The sequence below is a fragment of the Thermobia domestica genome, chromosome 8 (genome assembly GCF_964235325.1).
Source record: "Thermobia domestica chromosome 8, izTheDome1.hap1.1, whole genome shotgun sequence".
NCBI classification, from domain to species: Eukaryota; Metazoa; Arthropoda; class Insecta; order Zygentoma; family Lepismatidae; genus Thermobia; species Thermobia domestica.
This window is the reverse complement of record NC_137461.1, coordinates 193167477-193185117: the sequence shown is the minus strand read 5'-3', so window position 1 is coordinate 193185117 and position 17641 is coordinate 193167477. Positions and strand designations below refer to the sequence as shown.

The window sequence follows — 17641 nt, the reverse complement described above, 5'->3', positions numbered from 1 at the left end:
TGTCAGTACTTTCAGAATACTTCATTTTGTTAACTATATCCTGTATTTCATTAGGAGTAACACTTATAAAATTAAATATAAAATTAGTATGCTACCACAGTTAGGTATTGTGGTGTTTGACCCTGGTGTAGTTGAACATGCTATATTGCTACGTGTTCTGTCAACAGATTCAATAAAAAAAATTATTTAATTCATTGGGTGTTATAGGAATTATTTCTTTCTTATTCTCTTTTGCGACAGAATTTATTACCTTCCATGCGGCTTTACATTTATTACTTGATGCTTCAATGTTGTTCATAATGTTTGTTTTCTTGGCTGTAATTGTGGCAAGTTTATATTCCTTCTTAGCACTTACATATGCATCTTTTGTTGTTTTAGACATTGCATTATTATATCGATTATACAGTATTATTAGTTTATATTTCATATTAGCCAATTTTGGAGTATACCATTCCATTTTGCTGTTTGTTTCCCTTTTTGTTGTTCTTAGTAATAACTTTACATTTCCTTTTTGGTATTTGTGATTTGAAAATATGAAAGAACACATCAAGGAAGCGCTTAAATACCTCATTGGCAGATAGTGTGTTTCCATAAATATTACTGGAGCCGCCCAGGTAATCAACCTAATGTACATAAGATGAAGCAGTTTTAAAATTTGACAGTTTATCTTCAGTTAATGGCCTAGTAATAACATATCTTACATCCGTAATATTGAGAGTTTCGAAATTATTCTTATCTACCTTGAGTAAAACCAATTTATGATCGGAAAAGGTAAAGTCTATAACTGTACTAGTAGCATGAGCTCTATTAATATTTGTTATGTTACCTAAGCATGCAGTACTCCTCGTGGGCTTACTATTTACATAGTGAAAGTTAAATTGTCTTAAAAGACTTTTGAATTCAGTGACTGTTTATTAGTTGTTACATCAAAACTCTGCATTAAGGTCTCCCACAATAATAATCCTATAGTTATTAAAATTAGGCTTACTAAGATAATTCAATAGATTTTCCAAGTTTGTCTAAAAATTTAAGGGGGTCCCCATTAGGGGATCTATATAGAGATACTATAATTAATTTTATATCACCAATGACGATTCCTGAAATTTCAAAGTTTAGTTCGTCACAGAGGTGCTCAAACTTTAACGAATTACAATTTCTTCTAATCTCAGTATTTAAATACAGGGTTGGCTGGTTTAAACCAAGGTGGTTTAAACCAAGGTTTAAACCAGCTGGTTTTTTCAAAAAAACCAACTGGTTTAAACCAAAAAACAAAAAATGTTCGTAAAAGTGTAAGTGTTTGTAAAATCTTGATGAACACACATTTGTGGGTTATCACGTTTCGCTCCCGTATATTATTCGTATTATATTCAGACCTAAATTCCCCATTCATTACTCAAAAAGATTATACTACAAAAGCAACTTTTTTTTAAATAAGTTTATAAACGTTTATTTTGTGATTTTTTTGTAATTATTGTTATGTAATTGCAATCGAAGAAAAATTCTAAATATTGTTTCGTTTCAATGTTTACTATTGATAAAATACATCGAAAATGCCGTACTTTGTGTGTGTGTGTGGGGGGGGGGGGGTCATACAGACCTCACGAGAGACATTTAGTGAACTTTGGTATCTATTTATGTATAAATGAGTCTGAGCCAAAGTGGACTCAAATAATTCGTATCTTTATTCACTTTTCTTATTGATATGCAGATTAAGTCGGTGTATTTCTTTAATTTGGACCAATAAAAGTCGTTATTAACTAACTTGAACTAAATTAGTTCTTCTGTACTCCGTAGTACTTTGAAATTGTTCATGTGTAATTCTGTGTAATGGTTTCAGTTGTGCAACTGTTTATCTTTTTGCCCTTCTGAAATGACTCTTGACAGAGATCAGTACAACGTTTTTTTTATCAGGATTCCTTCGTGAGTGAGTCGACAGACGTATCGCATTTGTGGCCAATTAGTCCTGGTTCCGAGTTCAAATGGAGGACAATTTCTCTCGGATGTAACTCGAGAAGCGGTTTTTATTCCGCTTTAAGCTTATGTGACCCCTTCCAGCATAACTCGGTTGTCGCATAATAACATCAAGGCGAAACAAACTTATTTCTGTCCATATATGATATGAATATATAGAGCAAATTATTTAAACCATAAAAACCTGGTTTAAACCAAAAAAACCGGTTTATTTGGTTTTTTTAATAAAAACCATGGTTTTTGCCAACCCTGTTTAAATATATAGCTACCCCTCGTATGTAACGCTTTCTACAGTAACTATGTACTATGTGATAATTATCCAGTTTGTTAAATTTAATATCTTCGTGACACCAATGTTCAAACAGATAACATCGATATTATTCTCATTGGCCACTTCATTTAGGACCAAAGTTTTCATATCAAGACCTTGTATATTAATATATCCTATACTATAATTGTAGTTATCTCTTAAACCTAGTATACTCTTGGGCACATTCGAGTTACTATTCACAGTAGAGTGTATCATTCTTACCCGATCGACCTCATTACAACTACCCGTTTTTTGGAGGTACCCTACCTAATGTACTTTTACAAAAATCTTGATTTAGGATTATTTCTACTATTTTATCGAATATAGAATTTACCCAGACTATTTAAATGCAGACCATGGGTTGTATAAAAATGACTATCAATTTTACTTATATCTTAAACTTCACATTAGTATAGTGTTTGCAAAGGTGGAGAGTTCTTGATTCGCACTGAGCCTCATTATTAGCACACGACCAACTTTATTATTAACACATAACATTACAATATAATACATGGTATTTGCCAAACAGCATTCGCTACTTTATACACGAGATCAATTCGAATTAAATAAAAATAGATATATGGACTCAGCATCGTAGGAATAGGTTCTAATTCCGCCTTTATAGATAAACTGGAAGCTTCAGAGGTCTGTGTACATTCAAGTTTAAATTCTGATCCTCGTGGATGAAAAAATGTAATAGAAAAAAAATCATAAATTCAGCGTGTGAAAACCCGGTCCAATCATCGACTTTACTCTTCTATTGCAACCTGAAGCTATAGATCTATCACTTTAGGTTTAATATTAAAACCCATAGTTTCAAAATCTACAGTTGTTTCACAATTCATAACACGGTCCACTTGTTCATTGAAAGGAACTTTGTGTATGTTCTTAGGTATTTGTTATTAGCTTTGATAAGTACGTTCTCCAGATGTAGCTGTAATAGAAATGTTGAGAGGGAATGCGATAGGCTACTGTTGTATATTAGAATAAGTCTGTAAGATCAGTAACCAGCGCTGTAGCATTCGGTGCAACAATTATTGGACCCTCGCTCCAGTCGTAACATAAGTTATTGGCGTATTCACTTGTCAAAACCATCTTATACGCAAAACCCACGCACACGGTGTTTGTCCACCACGAAGTTCACTTTGCAGGTTCTGGGATCGAACCCGGAACTCCAGGCACCAGAGGTAAACGCTCTACCATTGAGCCACCGCGGCCCCAACCAGATTTAAAGTTCATTGTTGTACAAATTCTTATCTAGTACACATGAATTTCGTAACGATCTTTTGCGATGTTAAAGTTTAAATTAGATATGTATCACAATTACCTTTAACGTAGTTTATATTAACTCTGAGTATCTTTCGCGACATTAAGGGTAACACTTGTAAAAGTGGCGTAGAAAACTACAGTTCACCTCGAAATATTTTTATTTCGAATGAATCAGAAAGAATAAATTGAAGACTCGCTCTAGAAAACAATGTAAGTGCCAAAAACAATAGGTACTGTAATAGTAGCAACGAAAGATAATACCTAGTTATATCATAAATACTGTCACAAAGTTTGGAGTGGTGCTGTAGGCATTCGAAGTGCCACAGTGCTGCCATCTGTGTATAAAGCAGAAGATGCATGTAGTGTGTATTTGACTGTTCATGACACGTTGATATGGTACTGAGTTCTGATGGAGTGAGGCGATTACGAAAATCATGTAGCAGTAATTGCACTACACAAGGTCGGGAAGACAGCAGGTGAGATTTTCGACCTCCTGAAAACCCTACAATTCAGCAAGATTTGTGTATTGCGCCATACAGCGATGCACCGGGACTGGAACAGCAGCTGACCACGCAAGGAGTGGCACACCACAAACTGTACGAACCTCGCAGGTCCAGAAAGCAGTCGCAGCAAGAATTCGAAGAAATCCTGTTCGAACACAAACTGTGATGGCTGCTGAGATAAACATCAGCAGAAATTCCATGTCTCGTGTGCTCGGGAGTGACCTACATCTACGGGCGTATAAAAGGCGGACTGGTCATTTTCTGACCCAAACATTAAGTGTCGCAGAGGGTCATTAAGTCAAAGAGACAGTTGCAGCGTTATGCCAACAATCTGCACGGAAAGATTCTGTTCACAATTGAGCAGGCCAACAACGCTCAAAATGACCGTGTGTATGCTGCGTCATCTATTGCAGCTGCTGAGGCAGCTCCAGGGGTTCAGACGGCACATCATCCTGCCTCAGTGATGGTTTGGTGGGAAGTGAGCTACTCAGGCACAACCCAACTGCATTTTTGCGAAAAAAAATGTTAAAACATCTGCCAAGGTGTACCAGGACACAGTGCTAACACCTATAGTGAAACCACTGTCTGCCACCATGTTTACTGGAAAAAGGTGCACCTTCCAGTAGGATTCCGCTTCAGGCCACAAAGCGAAAACAACCCAGGAGTGGCTAGCACGGAACGTTCTCGACTTCATTTCTACCGATGATTGGCCTTCTAGCAACCCGGACCTTAACCTGTTGGACTACAAACTTTAGGCACTCCTTCAGGCAAAGGTCTGCCACAAACGGCTTCCATCTGTCAACAGTCTGAAACAATCCTTGACCCGAGCAGTGAACAACTTTCCCATGGACGTGGTGCGTAATGCCATTGACCAGTGGCCGGAGAGACTTGCCTGCATCAAGGCCAAGGGGGACATTTTCGAAAAAATGATTCTGCGACAGGTGTACAACATATCAATGTAAAACATGACCACAATAAATTGCCTTGGTGTTAATAGTCTCTTTGTTATTCACATTCAAACTTGCGACAGTATTTATGATATAACTAGGTAAGTTGTGTACAAGCGTCACAAAATGGAAAATACTATTGCTTAGAAATACACCCACCAATCATATAACCAAGTATGAAAATCTAACCTAAGGCATAAACGTTTAAAAAAAATAAACAATTTCAAGGTGGCACTTACATTGTTTTCTACAGCGAGTCTTCAATTGTTGCTTTTCTTAAATAACCTACCTCTTATGCGTCGGACCCATATAACGCGGGTTGTAGAAATGCTCCCCTTGGTCTACCGACAGGACGGCTCTTCCTAGTCAAATTACAATCTTTCGGAACCTACAAAACATTATCGACAGGTGCAACTAATTCAGTATTTGACACCAGAGATCCAAAAGATATCCGTCCACGGCCACGATCGATTTCATTTGGTGGTGACCTAGAAATCAAGTAGGCTTTTTTAGTGTATTAGATGTTTCTGCAGAGTCGTTGGTCAATATATCAAGAGGCTTCCTTGGCAAATGCGCTAAGATTCTGCCACTGCGCAAAAGTCAGAACATAGGTCTACTTAGTCTATAGTATAGGTTTAAATTTTAAAAATAAGGGAACAGTAGTTATATTTTTGTATCAAAAATATTAAGTTTTAATTACATAATTAAATTGCGGAGTCTATTGACACGTATCAAGAAGCACCAGGGAATAGCGACATCAAGTTCACGATATACTGATCTAAACTGAACCAAGGCAGCAGCAGTGACCGGGACTGAAACGTAAAAAAGAACGGAGAAAGATTAAGAACTCACTGGAAGTTCGACTGTTCGGCATAACGTCCTAGTACTTAAAAATGAAGGAGAATCAGTGAATGAATTTAATATTTTTCCCAGAAAGGACGAGTGCACCCATATACGCAGTCATATATATATCATAACAAAACATTCCTTCGCGTAGTGTACATGTGTAACTACTAGTTAATAACGTATGATATTACTGAGTTTGACGAAGATCTGTGTGTAATAAAACGTGTACACCGCGTACATGTTTCGTATGGTGTGGCATTTTCTCTATTGAAACCGGGAGTGGTAGTTATTTCTACGGTTGAAGTGGGGAGAGATTAGAGTGAAGACGGAAAATATTCTTGAGACGCTTCATTGATTGCAGGAAAGAACTTTTTAATACCTGTGAGCGCTTTGTCTATAGCGATCACTGTTAAAACCGAAAGTCAACAATTTTCTGTGATAGGAAACCGCTCTCCGCTGTCTTACGGGTTTTATTCTATTGCGAACAAAGTTAAACCCGAAAGTGGTTTATGTCTGAGCATTCCGGTTTCAATAAGGAGTTAAGACAAAATATATTTCCTATACTTAGAACGCTAAATCGGTTTTTAAATGAAACTCGTCTCGCTATTTCATAATTTTTGTCTGTGTAGATAATCTAAAACCGAAAGTTGCAATGGATTTCTACTGCTTTTAGTTTTAGTACAGAGTAAAGTGTATAGATGAAACGTGCTCCTTGGAATGCTTAGTCGATAGCTAAAAAACGCTTCTCATAATGCATGTTAGTTTTTGCTCTATATGATCAAAGTAAAAACAGCCACTTAAATATTTTTATTACTGCCTTTTTCATTATTGTCTCTATAATAAAACTCGATTCCTAACTTCCCCGCCAAGTGAACTTTGTGGTGGACAAACACCGTGTGCGCGGGTTTCCTCGGAGTTTTCCCGTTTCCTCCCACTTTCTTCATTCCAACATTTCATTCGTTACTCATCATCACAGTTTTCTTTAGCCTAACTGGCATAGCGTGGGACGTAAAACTAAGGGTTTCATTTTTTTTCAATTCCTAACTTTTGACTCGCTACATATTTAACAAATTTGGTGGTGGTATATCTAGTAATCTTTAAAATTTTTCTTTTTGTGGACATACGGACACACGGACAGGGTAAACATATAACGGAGTTAACAAAATTTGTAGTACTTTCACCTAAATAATAAGAGTGGTTCTCTGTTTCTATCCTCATGAAGGGGGCGGGGTAACCATACCAGGGAAGAAATATTTCTTCAAGGGGACACACATTGTTGTAAGTGAAATTTCCAACGTCAATACGCACACTGAAGAATAAACGCTTTAACCAGGGTGGAAAATATCTTTTAAAAAAAGAAAAAAACGTTGATTTTTTTTTTATTTAAATCAGTTCTTTCTTCTCGTATAATAAAAGTCGCGAACTGAAGAAAAAACATTAGGAATTAGTCTATCGGTCACGAAAGTGATGAAGTCGTCACGAAATCAGAAAACTGTCATGAACGTCAAGAAAAAGTCACGAAATTTAGCTTTTGGGTCACGAATTTTTATCTGCATAAATATAAGTAGAGACTGGAAAATTTTGTTCTATAAAAAGTAAAAAGTTACCACCAAAAATGTCTATGGTCGGCTTTAGTCGTTAGCAAATCGCATGCAAAGCATACTACTATCAAAGGCATGAAAATTCGGCCTAATTCGAACCCAAATTTGCACTTGAGAATGTTAAGAAATTTTATGGTTAATTAAAGAAAACGTCACGAAATTTCATTTTGGAATTTTAGTAGAAACCCTGAATGTTTATCAGCATGATTTTTTTTTTTTTTTTAAACAAAAGTTACTGATATTTGACAGGGCATATTTTAAAGTCGGAACTACGTTGTGGCATGGAATTCATATAAAATAGATAAATTTCGCTGTTATAAAATTTAAAAAAAAAAAAGTTTCGGAGAGGGGATCCCTCTAAATACACCCCCTATTCTCTGGGAACAGACGCGCGCACAAAAGAATTTTCGTCGTAAATGTCCATGGTGATTTTCCCGTTGAAATATTTAACTATTTAAAAACCCTATGTTAAGAAAAGAAATGAGGATTCCCCCGTTATCCATTCAAAACGGGATTTTCCCTATCATCCTCTGCATGACACTCGTTTTCATACTTGCTGTACATTACTTGAGTCTCATTGAAATATGATTATCATCATCTATATCGAAATAGCAGAACAGAAACGGGATTTTACTTTTTTTCACTTTAATTGATTTCAGAATTTTATCTGAATCAACAATTTTTATTTAAAAGCAAGTGATTTAAACCTTAATTTAAATCAGTTTAAATCAATTCACCCTGGCTTTAATCAATTTTAGTAACTATTTAATAGCATCTACGTACCCTTTAAAAAAAGAAAACAAGGAAAAATGTTCAGATTAATTTCTTTGGTGTTTGAGGAATCGTTGAATACAAACAGCAATTAGTTAGCTACCTTCTAAAGTATGAATTCGGAGGAAAGAACGAAACGAATCATAGAAACTGTAAACTAAGAACAGCAGAAATGTTTATTTTTTAAAAAAAAGAAAAATAAAAGTAGCCAGTGGGATTCGAACCAGGCTCAAAATTTTTGGCTCTCAGCAGAAAAAGGGATTAAACACGTATGGCTATTGAAAGAAACTGTGGAATAGTCTTCCAGTTGTACTGATAGCAAAGAAACTCCTTAAAATCTTCCTTCTCTTGTACGATTTTCGTTGGGTTAGAAAGAAATGTTAGAAAGACTTCGTGTATGTTTTCTGTAACTAAACGAAGTTTCCTGCATTTTCCAAGGTGCTATTTCGCTCTGAAACTAGAATGGAAGAGGACCTGAATATTTCAGACAGCAAACAAGGTGTGTTGGGAAGGCTTCACTACGTTTTCTTATGACTTCCCCTCCTGTTATCTCGAGCACGTTATTGCCACTCACAATTTTAAGGGACTTAGAAAAATTCAGGCCCTTTTATATTTTGGAGAAGTACATGCATGCAACAAAAGTTGTAATATTACTGAGGTATGATTCTTGTTTGTTAGATTCATTTCTTATCTGTGGTGAATTTGAGAACAATTTCGTTTGGATGATGGTATGGCTACCTGGAATAACAATGTAACTTTGTGTACTTGCAGTTGTATGAATCTCTTCAAACCGCTGTTGGAGGGATTCTTCTCCATCACACTCAACGTTAGTTGTATAATGAAAGTGGCATAGTGTAATGTTTTGGGAAGACTATTCAAACAACTGTGGATGTCATCTGAGAGTTGTATGAACACTGCAGACTGACACGGGCAGCAATAGTACCAGTCTCTTGATAGTACCAATCCATCACGGTAGACCAAGGGGATGATACCCCTCCCCCCACTTGGAAACTTTTACCACTATATTAGAAATGTTCCTCAGACCAAGAAACTATTTCTTAAAACCAAGAAATAGTTGGTCGACATGTAAGTGCAACACCTGGAACCTGGGGTCATTAACCCTTTAGCACTCGTGTATATTTACAGACATCGATGGGATCTCTCTAAATGACCGTAGATCAAACCGTTAGTGCAACACTGGAACAAGTTATACCTCGTTCGATTTGTAAGAGTGTAGGCTTTCACTTGACGTAATGAACGAGACATTTCTGCGTAGAAAGTAAAACTAATTAAGGGATATTTTAAGAACATTTCCCTTAAAAACGCCCTTTCTCGACATTCTTTAGTTATTACGTGGCAACACTGCAAACTATATGAATAATAAAATGTATTTGTGTCCCATTTTATGTTCAACTTGAACTGAAAATTTCGTCTTGATTTATGAAATAGCAGCAGAGGAAATACGTATTTAGTCTTCAGATGGTTCATAATAATTGAATTTTATGGAAGTACGAGTATGACTTTGTGTTAATGTTCCGTTCTATTTTCCTATAGAAAACAAGTGATACAAATTATTCTAGTTGATTTTCTCATTCTTTATATTATGACAGATTCCCAGTACTGAGAAATTCCCCAGGAAGGTTTTATGGTTTGTTGGTCCATGGTATAATAGAAAATATTTCCAAGCAATAATTTCACTGTTGTGCGGTTACATTATGTTCTTTCGAAAATACGTGTTGTTTTGCTATTTTGCAATGAGTAGAACTTCCAAACATGTCTGCTAGTATGTGAAGTTATCAAACAACTCTCGAATATATTGCGTAGGGCATGTATTATTACATGTGCACACAAACTTGTGCAGTTTTAAGTGCCGTAATATTAAATAATTCGTTATATTCTTTATGCTCTTGACTGTAAGTTGATAATAGTAGCACATTCGGCATAAAATCCACGGGTTCTCAGTTATTATGGAGAAGAATGACAAAAAGAAGCCAGTCCGACAAACCAATTGCAACAGAAAAGGGGATTGCTGTTGTGAAAAACTGAAAATTCTGTGTAATACACTACGCATAAAACGAAACTGACAAGAGGACGAGAAATTTCATCGAAAAAAGCTTCCATAAAAACTCTCAGGTCAAAGAACTGTGGCAAGAGAGTGACAATGCAAAACTGCATCACTTAACATCAATTTGCATCCAAATTCCTACAGAATGCGACACAAACAACCACGGTCTATCGCTAGGACTACCAAAGTTTCACAAAATTACCACAGTTACTAAGTCAGTCTGCTGAATCATATGTGGCGGAAAATAAACTCGCAGTGGATAATTCATCATATTTGGAGGGTACTGCTATACGACAGTATTGGTAGACATCCTGTTTAACGAGGAGCAGTGCGTTTTTTGCCAGAAATATAACTAAAATGGGGATCATGAAAAAAGGGAAAGGATGTTTCATGGGAAACTCTAGAGAGATGTGTTGCTAGAATAGCTGAACGTGCCATTAAAGGAACGCCTATTCGATAGGAAGACGAATCATTACTGTTACAGATTCAAGACGCGGATCTCATAGCAGCAGAAATGAGATAACCGTTGAATGGTTAACGAAGGAACTCCTTAGCAGTCTTTCCTTTTACCATTATTTTGTTTTTGGTCGTAAAGTTTTTTTTTCTTTAATTATAACGAAGTTTTCTGCATTTGCTGAGGTACTATTTTTTTCTGAAAGTTACATTACGTTAAGTGAAAAGTAGAAGGTAATTGTTTCAAATAGCAAGGTGTGTTGCGATGTTTTGCTACCAGATTCTCCCTCCTTCGAATGCACAATTACCAAACTTCCTATTTTAAGGGACCTGCAAAAATCCAGGCGCGCAAATATATTTTGGAGAATGTACAAAATTTCAGTTTTTTTTTTTCTTAAGAATAAAAATTACAAGAGCGTTTCGAGATAAATTGTACCCCATGTCTTCAGGAAATGCTGATAGGGAGAAATGTTTACTGTTAGTCACATTCTTCAATGTTATTAGACCTACCTTTGAACCACAGAGAATACGTGTATCCGTTGTGAATTATTTAGATCAACTCTGTGATTTTGGTCACCACCACTTCCACTTGTATAACTTGATAATTAATCATTAATTTCTTTCTTTTACAGTTCGCTGGTCTGGACTTGCAGGGCGCCCACCAATCCAGAAGTGGGCGTTACATCCCGCCACATCTTCGTAATAAAGTACCGGCAGGTGAGTAGTATCGAATTTACTGTACAGCACAATTCATTTTTACGTAATATTCGTTAGGTTGATTACTATGCAATCCAAAAATGGTGTCACCAACGAGGCAACAGTAACCAATTTTGGGTTCTATCAGAAAAAAATTACTGAAATGAATTGTCTCACTTATGTGTTACATTTACTTAGGACTGATTAATTGTTTAGGAATGGATTTTGCTATGCTTCAAAGTTTAATATTAGCAAGTTCAAGTATTTTATTTTTTCTGCACAGGGTGGCACGGTGAGTGTCAGCACAACAGTAAATGACTTATTGATATATAGCATTGAATTTCTTGTTGCAGATTTTATTTTAATAAGCTATATCCTTGAATTTTCTTTGTGTTGAAATTTGGCAACTATATTTTGGGTATTACCTGCTGTTCATAAATTGATTCAATTATTTCGGTATAAACTTGCAATTATAACCGCTACCAGGTTATAGAAGGATTTTTTGTGGACGCCCTGTATATTTCGTAAAGACAGTGATTATTATTTTCGATTTATACTTTATTCTGCAACGCACATAAGTTCTTTCTTTGGTGGGAATTGCTTCTTTCCCACACAATTGGACAAAGAAGTCTTTCATCGTTTTTTTTTCATATATATATTTAAAACGTTGTTTTCGCTGAGAACATTTCAGTTAGTGACTAACCATTTCAGTGTTTCTCCCTGACTCATTATATGCATAGTATATATTCTATAGTTAATGGGAACTGAATTAAGTGTTTTTTTTAATCGCTTATGGAAACATTATAATAGATTGGAGAAATACGGACTGACCAGATGTTTCAGTAACCAAAGTGGCACCAACTGTGTTGTTTCGTAGCCCGTTATCTGTACTTTCTCACACCAGTGTTATCGCCGTGTCTAGTGCATTATGGGCAGTTGACTAAAATTAACAGAAATTGTTTTCTATATTCTGTTTGTATGTGCATACAGGTGAGTTAACTGAGTAATTTTTGAAATGAACTGCCAACACTTTTCTGTTGACCATTGCAATCCGTAGCTTGAGCTTGGACGCTCAGGGAGTTTGACTACAGGTCTGGAAGATGCAACCACGCATCTCGCGTTGAACTTCAAACATAAGTTGTGTTAAGGGGCACAAGCTATTTAGCCGATGAAGGACGATTACTTACGGCTAGCCCCAATCAGTGAAATCCTAGGTCCTCAGACCTTGTGCGTTTAAAACGTTATATACGCGCCCTCCAATCTCAGAATTCAACTGTGAAGACCCTCTTTTCGTTTATTTACTCAAGATTTACTTTTACGCTGCAGGACTGTTCAGCGTAACAACTGGGTTCATCGTGGGACGATCCAGACAACTTTTCCCCAGTGCGAATCCCCCAAGTGTGTTCATGGTGTGAGCAAAGTATTTATAGTGATACCTAAATTATAATCATATGTATATAGAAAGGGCTATATTTCCTGAATAGGGCAAAACGTAATTTCAGCGGCAAAATTTATTAGTGTCCAGTGTTGTATTCATTTCTCTTCGTTATTTTTTTTTCAAAATAGTGTTCTAATAAATAAGTATAGTGTCAATTAATCCAGTGTGTTTTCGTTGTTTGTATGAGTAATATTTGTGTGCGTTATGGTCTGGATGACCGTCTGGTCGTCCGTGAGGTTTTCGAGACGAGACACCCGAACCTCTCGGCGCCTAATGCTCATCTCATTATTGAGACCGACGAGCTTTTTGGGAAACAGTTTGTAATCTTCTTTGGAGAGGTCTTCGTCGTCCTGTCCAGGTAAGTTAAAGTATCAGGAATATACTTATTGGTAATACCACGAGCCAAGGACAACGACCAGAACTACTGACGGTTACATATAAATAGCTGCCCGAACATGGACCCAGACCTCTAGTCGGTTACAGATAAATGGCGCCCGAACAGGGACCCGAATCGAGACCGTTGGTGCTCGAATATACATATAAGATTAATATTTTAATATATCATTTCTCTTTCAGCTTAGTACCAGGAATTTAAAAAAAAAAAAAAAATCTCTTTCAGGTGATTTTAATCATATATTCTTGTGATAGTTCATTTTATTCTAATTGTATGTTTTAAGCTTTATTCTTGTTCAAGATGGCACACCAGAGACTTAATGCGATGGCTAGGGTGATTTCACTTCTTGAAGAATTATTGAAACAAAGTAAAGAAAGTCGTGCTGAGTTTAAAGAGAATGTCGATAGATATATAAAGCAAAGTAAAGAGAGCCGTGCTGAGAATAAAGAAAACCTAGCTAGATTAGAACAAAGAAATAAAGAGAATATTGATAGATTAGGAAAAGAGCTAAAGACTGATTTAGGTCAAAAGATAGACGCTTTACGGGACGTGTTCCGTGAAAATGATCAAGAAACAGAGAGCGCTGAAAGCAAAACACCGGAATGTGAACCCCAGTTACAGTCAGATGTTCCTACTGGATACGAAACACCGGAATTTGAACCTCAATTAGTGACTGATATTCCTAGTGAAAACAAAACATCGGAATTGGAACCTGAGCTAGAAACTAACACTCCTAATGAAAAGGAAACGCAGGAATCTGAACTCCAACCAGAGACAGACAGTCTAAACCAACCTCGTAACAAATCTGGCAACGATTTTATCTATTCAGAATCTAATAACATCCCTGCTAGTAGTACTAGTGACGCCGCTTGTAATAGAAGTAGTGAAATCCACGAACATATAATTGTAGACGACAGAGGTCGTAAGGGCATAAAAACAGCTGTCACAAACCACAGAGAGAAAAAGCGTAAACGAAGTTACAGTTATTGTAATAAGCAAAGATACCAAGTTCAGATCGTAAACAATACGAAATTTAAAGGGAATCAGAACCAAGATCGTACACGAAAAGGCAGTAACAGAAACAGAAGGAGTCGTAAATCACGGCCACGTAACCTGAGTTATCACATACTAGACAGGAACCGCAATTTGTGTGACATTAAGCATAGATTTGTACGGAGAGGTAACCATCGTAGAAATAGACAAACAAACCGTAATTATCAAAGTAGAAACAGTAATCATAGAAAAAGAAAAAAAAAAAGTAACCGAGACTTTGTGTGTTGATACAAATTTTTCTCCTCGGCGAGCGACGCATTTCTAAGCGATAAACATGTATTCATTTTCTTTCTTTTTGCTTTTAGTTTTTGATAGAACACCTGGATACGAAAAGAAGAATTACGCATTTCTTTCAATACTCCTTTTTGCTTCCAGCTTTTAACTGTTCAGCAAAGAGCAGATAACACGTTTTTCTTTCTTTATTTTGATAAGATAATCGCTGCATTTTCGATCACCTGTTAATGTCGACGAATAACGGACGGTATACAGCTGATTCATTCTTTTCTTTTTCTGTCTTTGCTCCGTGTAGCACTTCAGCTTTGCATTTGTGTTGGAAACCTTATCACTGACTTACTATTAGTTTAATGTCATTAATTTTTTCTTGTTTTCATTTCAGATGTTTGAATTTAGATTTCTTAATAAATAATTAACGTATCATATACGTAGGGAGATTGCATTTATCCAAAAGCAATTTTGAACTAGTGGCGCAGTTCCGTATTCCTAGCTAGTGGGAAGATATTTTGGCCTTATAACATATTTTTATTAAATGTTTTAAATTTTAAATCCCTTTTTAGGATCCTTTCCCACTTTCGAAATTCTTAAATATGTTATTACATGTTATTTAGAATTAATGTTTGATTTTCTTTTAAAAAAAAAAATGTATCGAGATGCCCAGGATAAGAAAATTTTTAGTTGTTAGTTACGTATATATTTCTGTATTTGTAAATGAAACTTAGTATGTAATCTCATGCGTAGAATATGAAACTTTACATTTATAATCAATGTTAAATTTCTTTTCAGTGTTAATCTTAGATTTTCGTTTTCATTTTGAAGTGTTCACTGTAATTTTATTGAACCTCATTTACGTCATTTACCCGATTTTGACTTATTTGAATTTCCAGGATGTGACATGATATAATTCGTTCGAAGAGAAAAGTTTAGAACGGAAAGTAGGCTAAGCCTTAAACAAGTGATAACAGACATTTCCTTGTTGGTAATAGAATGTGTAGGAATGTCGTGTGAATAGTATAATTCTCCGAACGAAAGCAGTAATCTTTTTATTGTAGAAGGAACTATATGAACAGATATTCTGATGGTGAACGGTCGTTTTTCCCCTCATATTAATATATATGCGGAAATATGTTTAACTTCTATATTTTCTTGTAATTTCTAATTAACATTTTTTTTTCGTCTTCTCTAGACCACTGAACGACCGTAGGGGAACTTCTTCGGGTAGGATATTTTATGGGGATAAATATAAATATTTTTTTTTTTAGGGAGGCAATTTTTCCTGGAATTGCAGATCTCTTGCAAAAATGGATGTGGCTAATCCATTGGATATTCCATAGCTAACTGTATTTTCGCCATCAATCGCAAAATATAGTTTTCATTTCTCTTCTTCTTTTATAGTAACCTGTAACTAACCATGTGTATTCTTAGGTTAGATTTTTTTTTTAGTGTATGTTATTGTCTAGTAACATTTCAGCGAATATTTTAACGTTTATGAATCGTAACTATATTGTGTACTTGTATGCTAATGAGTTGTAATGTTTATTTTTCATGTTAATTTTGAGAAAATTGTATTTTAGTTCCAGTATGTCCTAGAAACTATTCGAATTCGATATAGATCCCGAATAATAAACTTATTTTCTTTCCAACAGCATGAAGCCATAATGATTTATGAAAATTATTTTCTGTCAATTATTTCGTATGCTCGATGACTGAATTTTAATGTGTTAATAAGACCATTTTGAATATTTTGTAGCGAAGATGCCTAAGAAAGTTTAATTGTCGTGGAGTGACATAACTGTTTTGTAGGGAATTTAATTGGATGTTTCAGACCAACCAGAAAGTTGTAATGTCGTTGACTACATTTTGTGTTTGTATCCCATGTTTTTCTTTTAGTAGGTCTCATGTATTTTGTCTTTTGGAGACATATTTTACGATGCTAGGAGAGCATTTGTATTTCGTGTGTTTACACATCTTTTTCCAGGTGGATGATGTACGTAATGTTCCAGGGAACATACGCGTAGTTTACTAAATATTAATGTTTATATTTCAGTTTTGTACAGAAACATTTTGTGAGTGCCTATGGTTGCAGGCCTTTTCTTGTTTCTAGTTTTTTTGCCTCGCAGGTGTCGATGGCATATTGTGTGTGTAAGTACGTGTAGTATTACACATTTTTCCCACCTATGGTTTTGGTCAATTCATGGCATAATGACCATTTATTTTCAGGAATGTTTGGACTAGCGAGTCAACTTCCTTGATTCAGACCTTTGAAAAACTTGGATCAACACTGTATAGTTTTCAACGCTTTATTAATAAATTTTTTGCAGATAGTAGCCACATATTCTGGTAACCCTACAATGTTTATGTTTTTGGAAGTGAACAACAACCATTATTTTAGGCTTAAGCTAATAATAACCTTGTTTCAGAATAAAATCATTTGTTGTATTGAGCATTATCGAACTAAAGTCTCGACGAGCAGATGGCATTTGATCTTATGGCGTGCCAAATTTTCTTCATACATGTCAACGAAATCACGATCTTTTCTTTGATATGCAGAATCATGCTTATTTCTTGGAATTACTATGAACGTCAATTTTGACACTTAAGTTTATTTTTTTTTTTTTTTTTGAAAAACGATTTTTCGTTTTCTTCTGCCAAACAACACGAGGCACAGTTAAAAAAAAAAAGGGACATACAGGTGAAAATCTTATTTTGTTTACATATTGTCAGTTTATCATGTGTTTACATTTTCATTCATTTTACTTTTTCAATGATTTTCATATTTTTCAAATATATTATAGTGATATCGAAACTTTAGCAATAATTTTAATATTTTAGTACCTTTAACATGTTTTGCTATTTGCTTATTCATTCACAGTTTGATATTTTAAATACAGATATCAGTATATTTACTAATTTTTATTGAGATATTTGATAATTCTTCAAGTCGATGTTTTCATGAATAGTTGTTGAGTGTGTATATTTATCTCATATTATACAAATGAAGTGATCGAAACGGAACACTTAAACATTTTACGAAAAGAATTTATTAGTGTTAAAAAAAAAAAAGAAGCATTTAAATAGCCCTATAACGTA

The 17641-nt window shown here is 35.3% G+C and overlaps 1 protein-coding gene across 3 annotated transcripts in view; it reads left to right on the top strand.

Moving 5' to 3' along the window:
* Window positions 1–17641, top strand: part of bel (ATP-dependent RNA helicase bel) — a 136652-nt gene that overhangs the window by 8481 nt on the left and 110530 nt on the right. For all 3 annotated transcript variants that reach the window (XM_081769361.1, XM_081769359.1, XM_081769362.1), the window contains exon 2: window positions 11369–11453. In XM_081769361.1, coding sequence (XP_081625487.1) covers window positions 11369–11453 — 85 coding nt within the window. The remainder of the gene's footprint in view (window positions 1–11368; window positions 11454–17641) is intronic.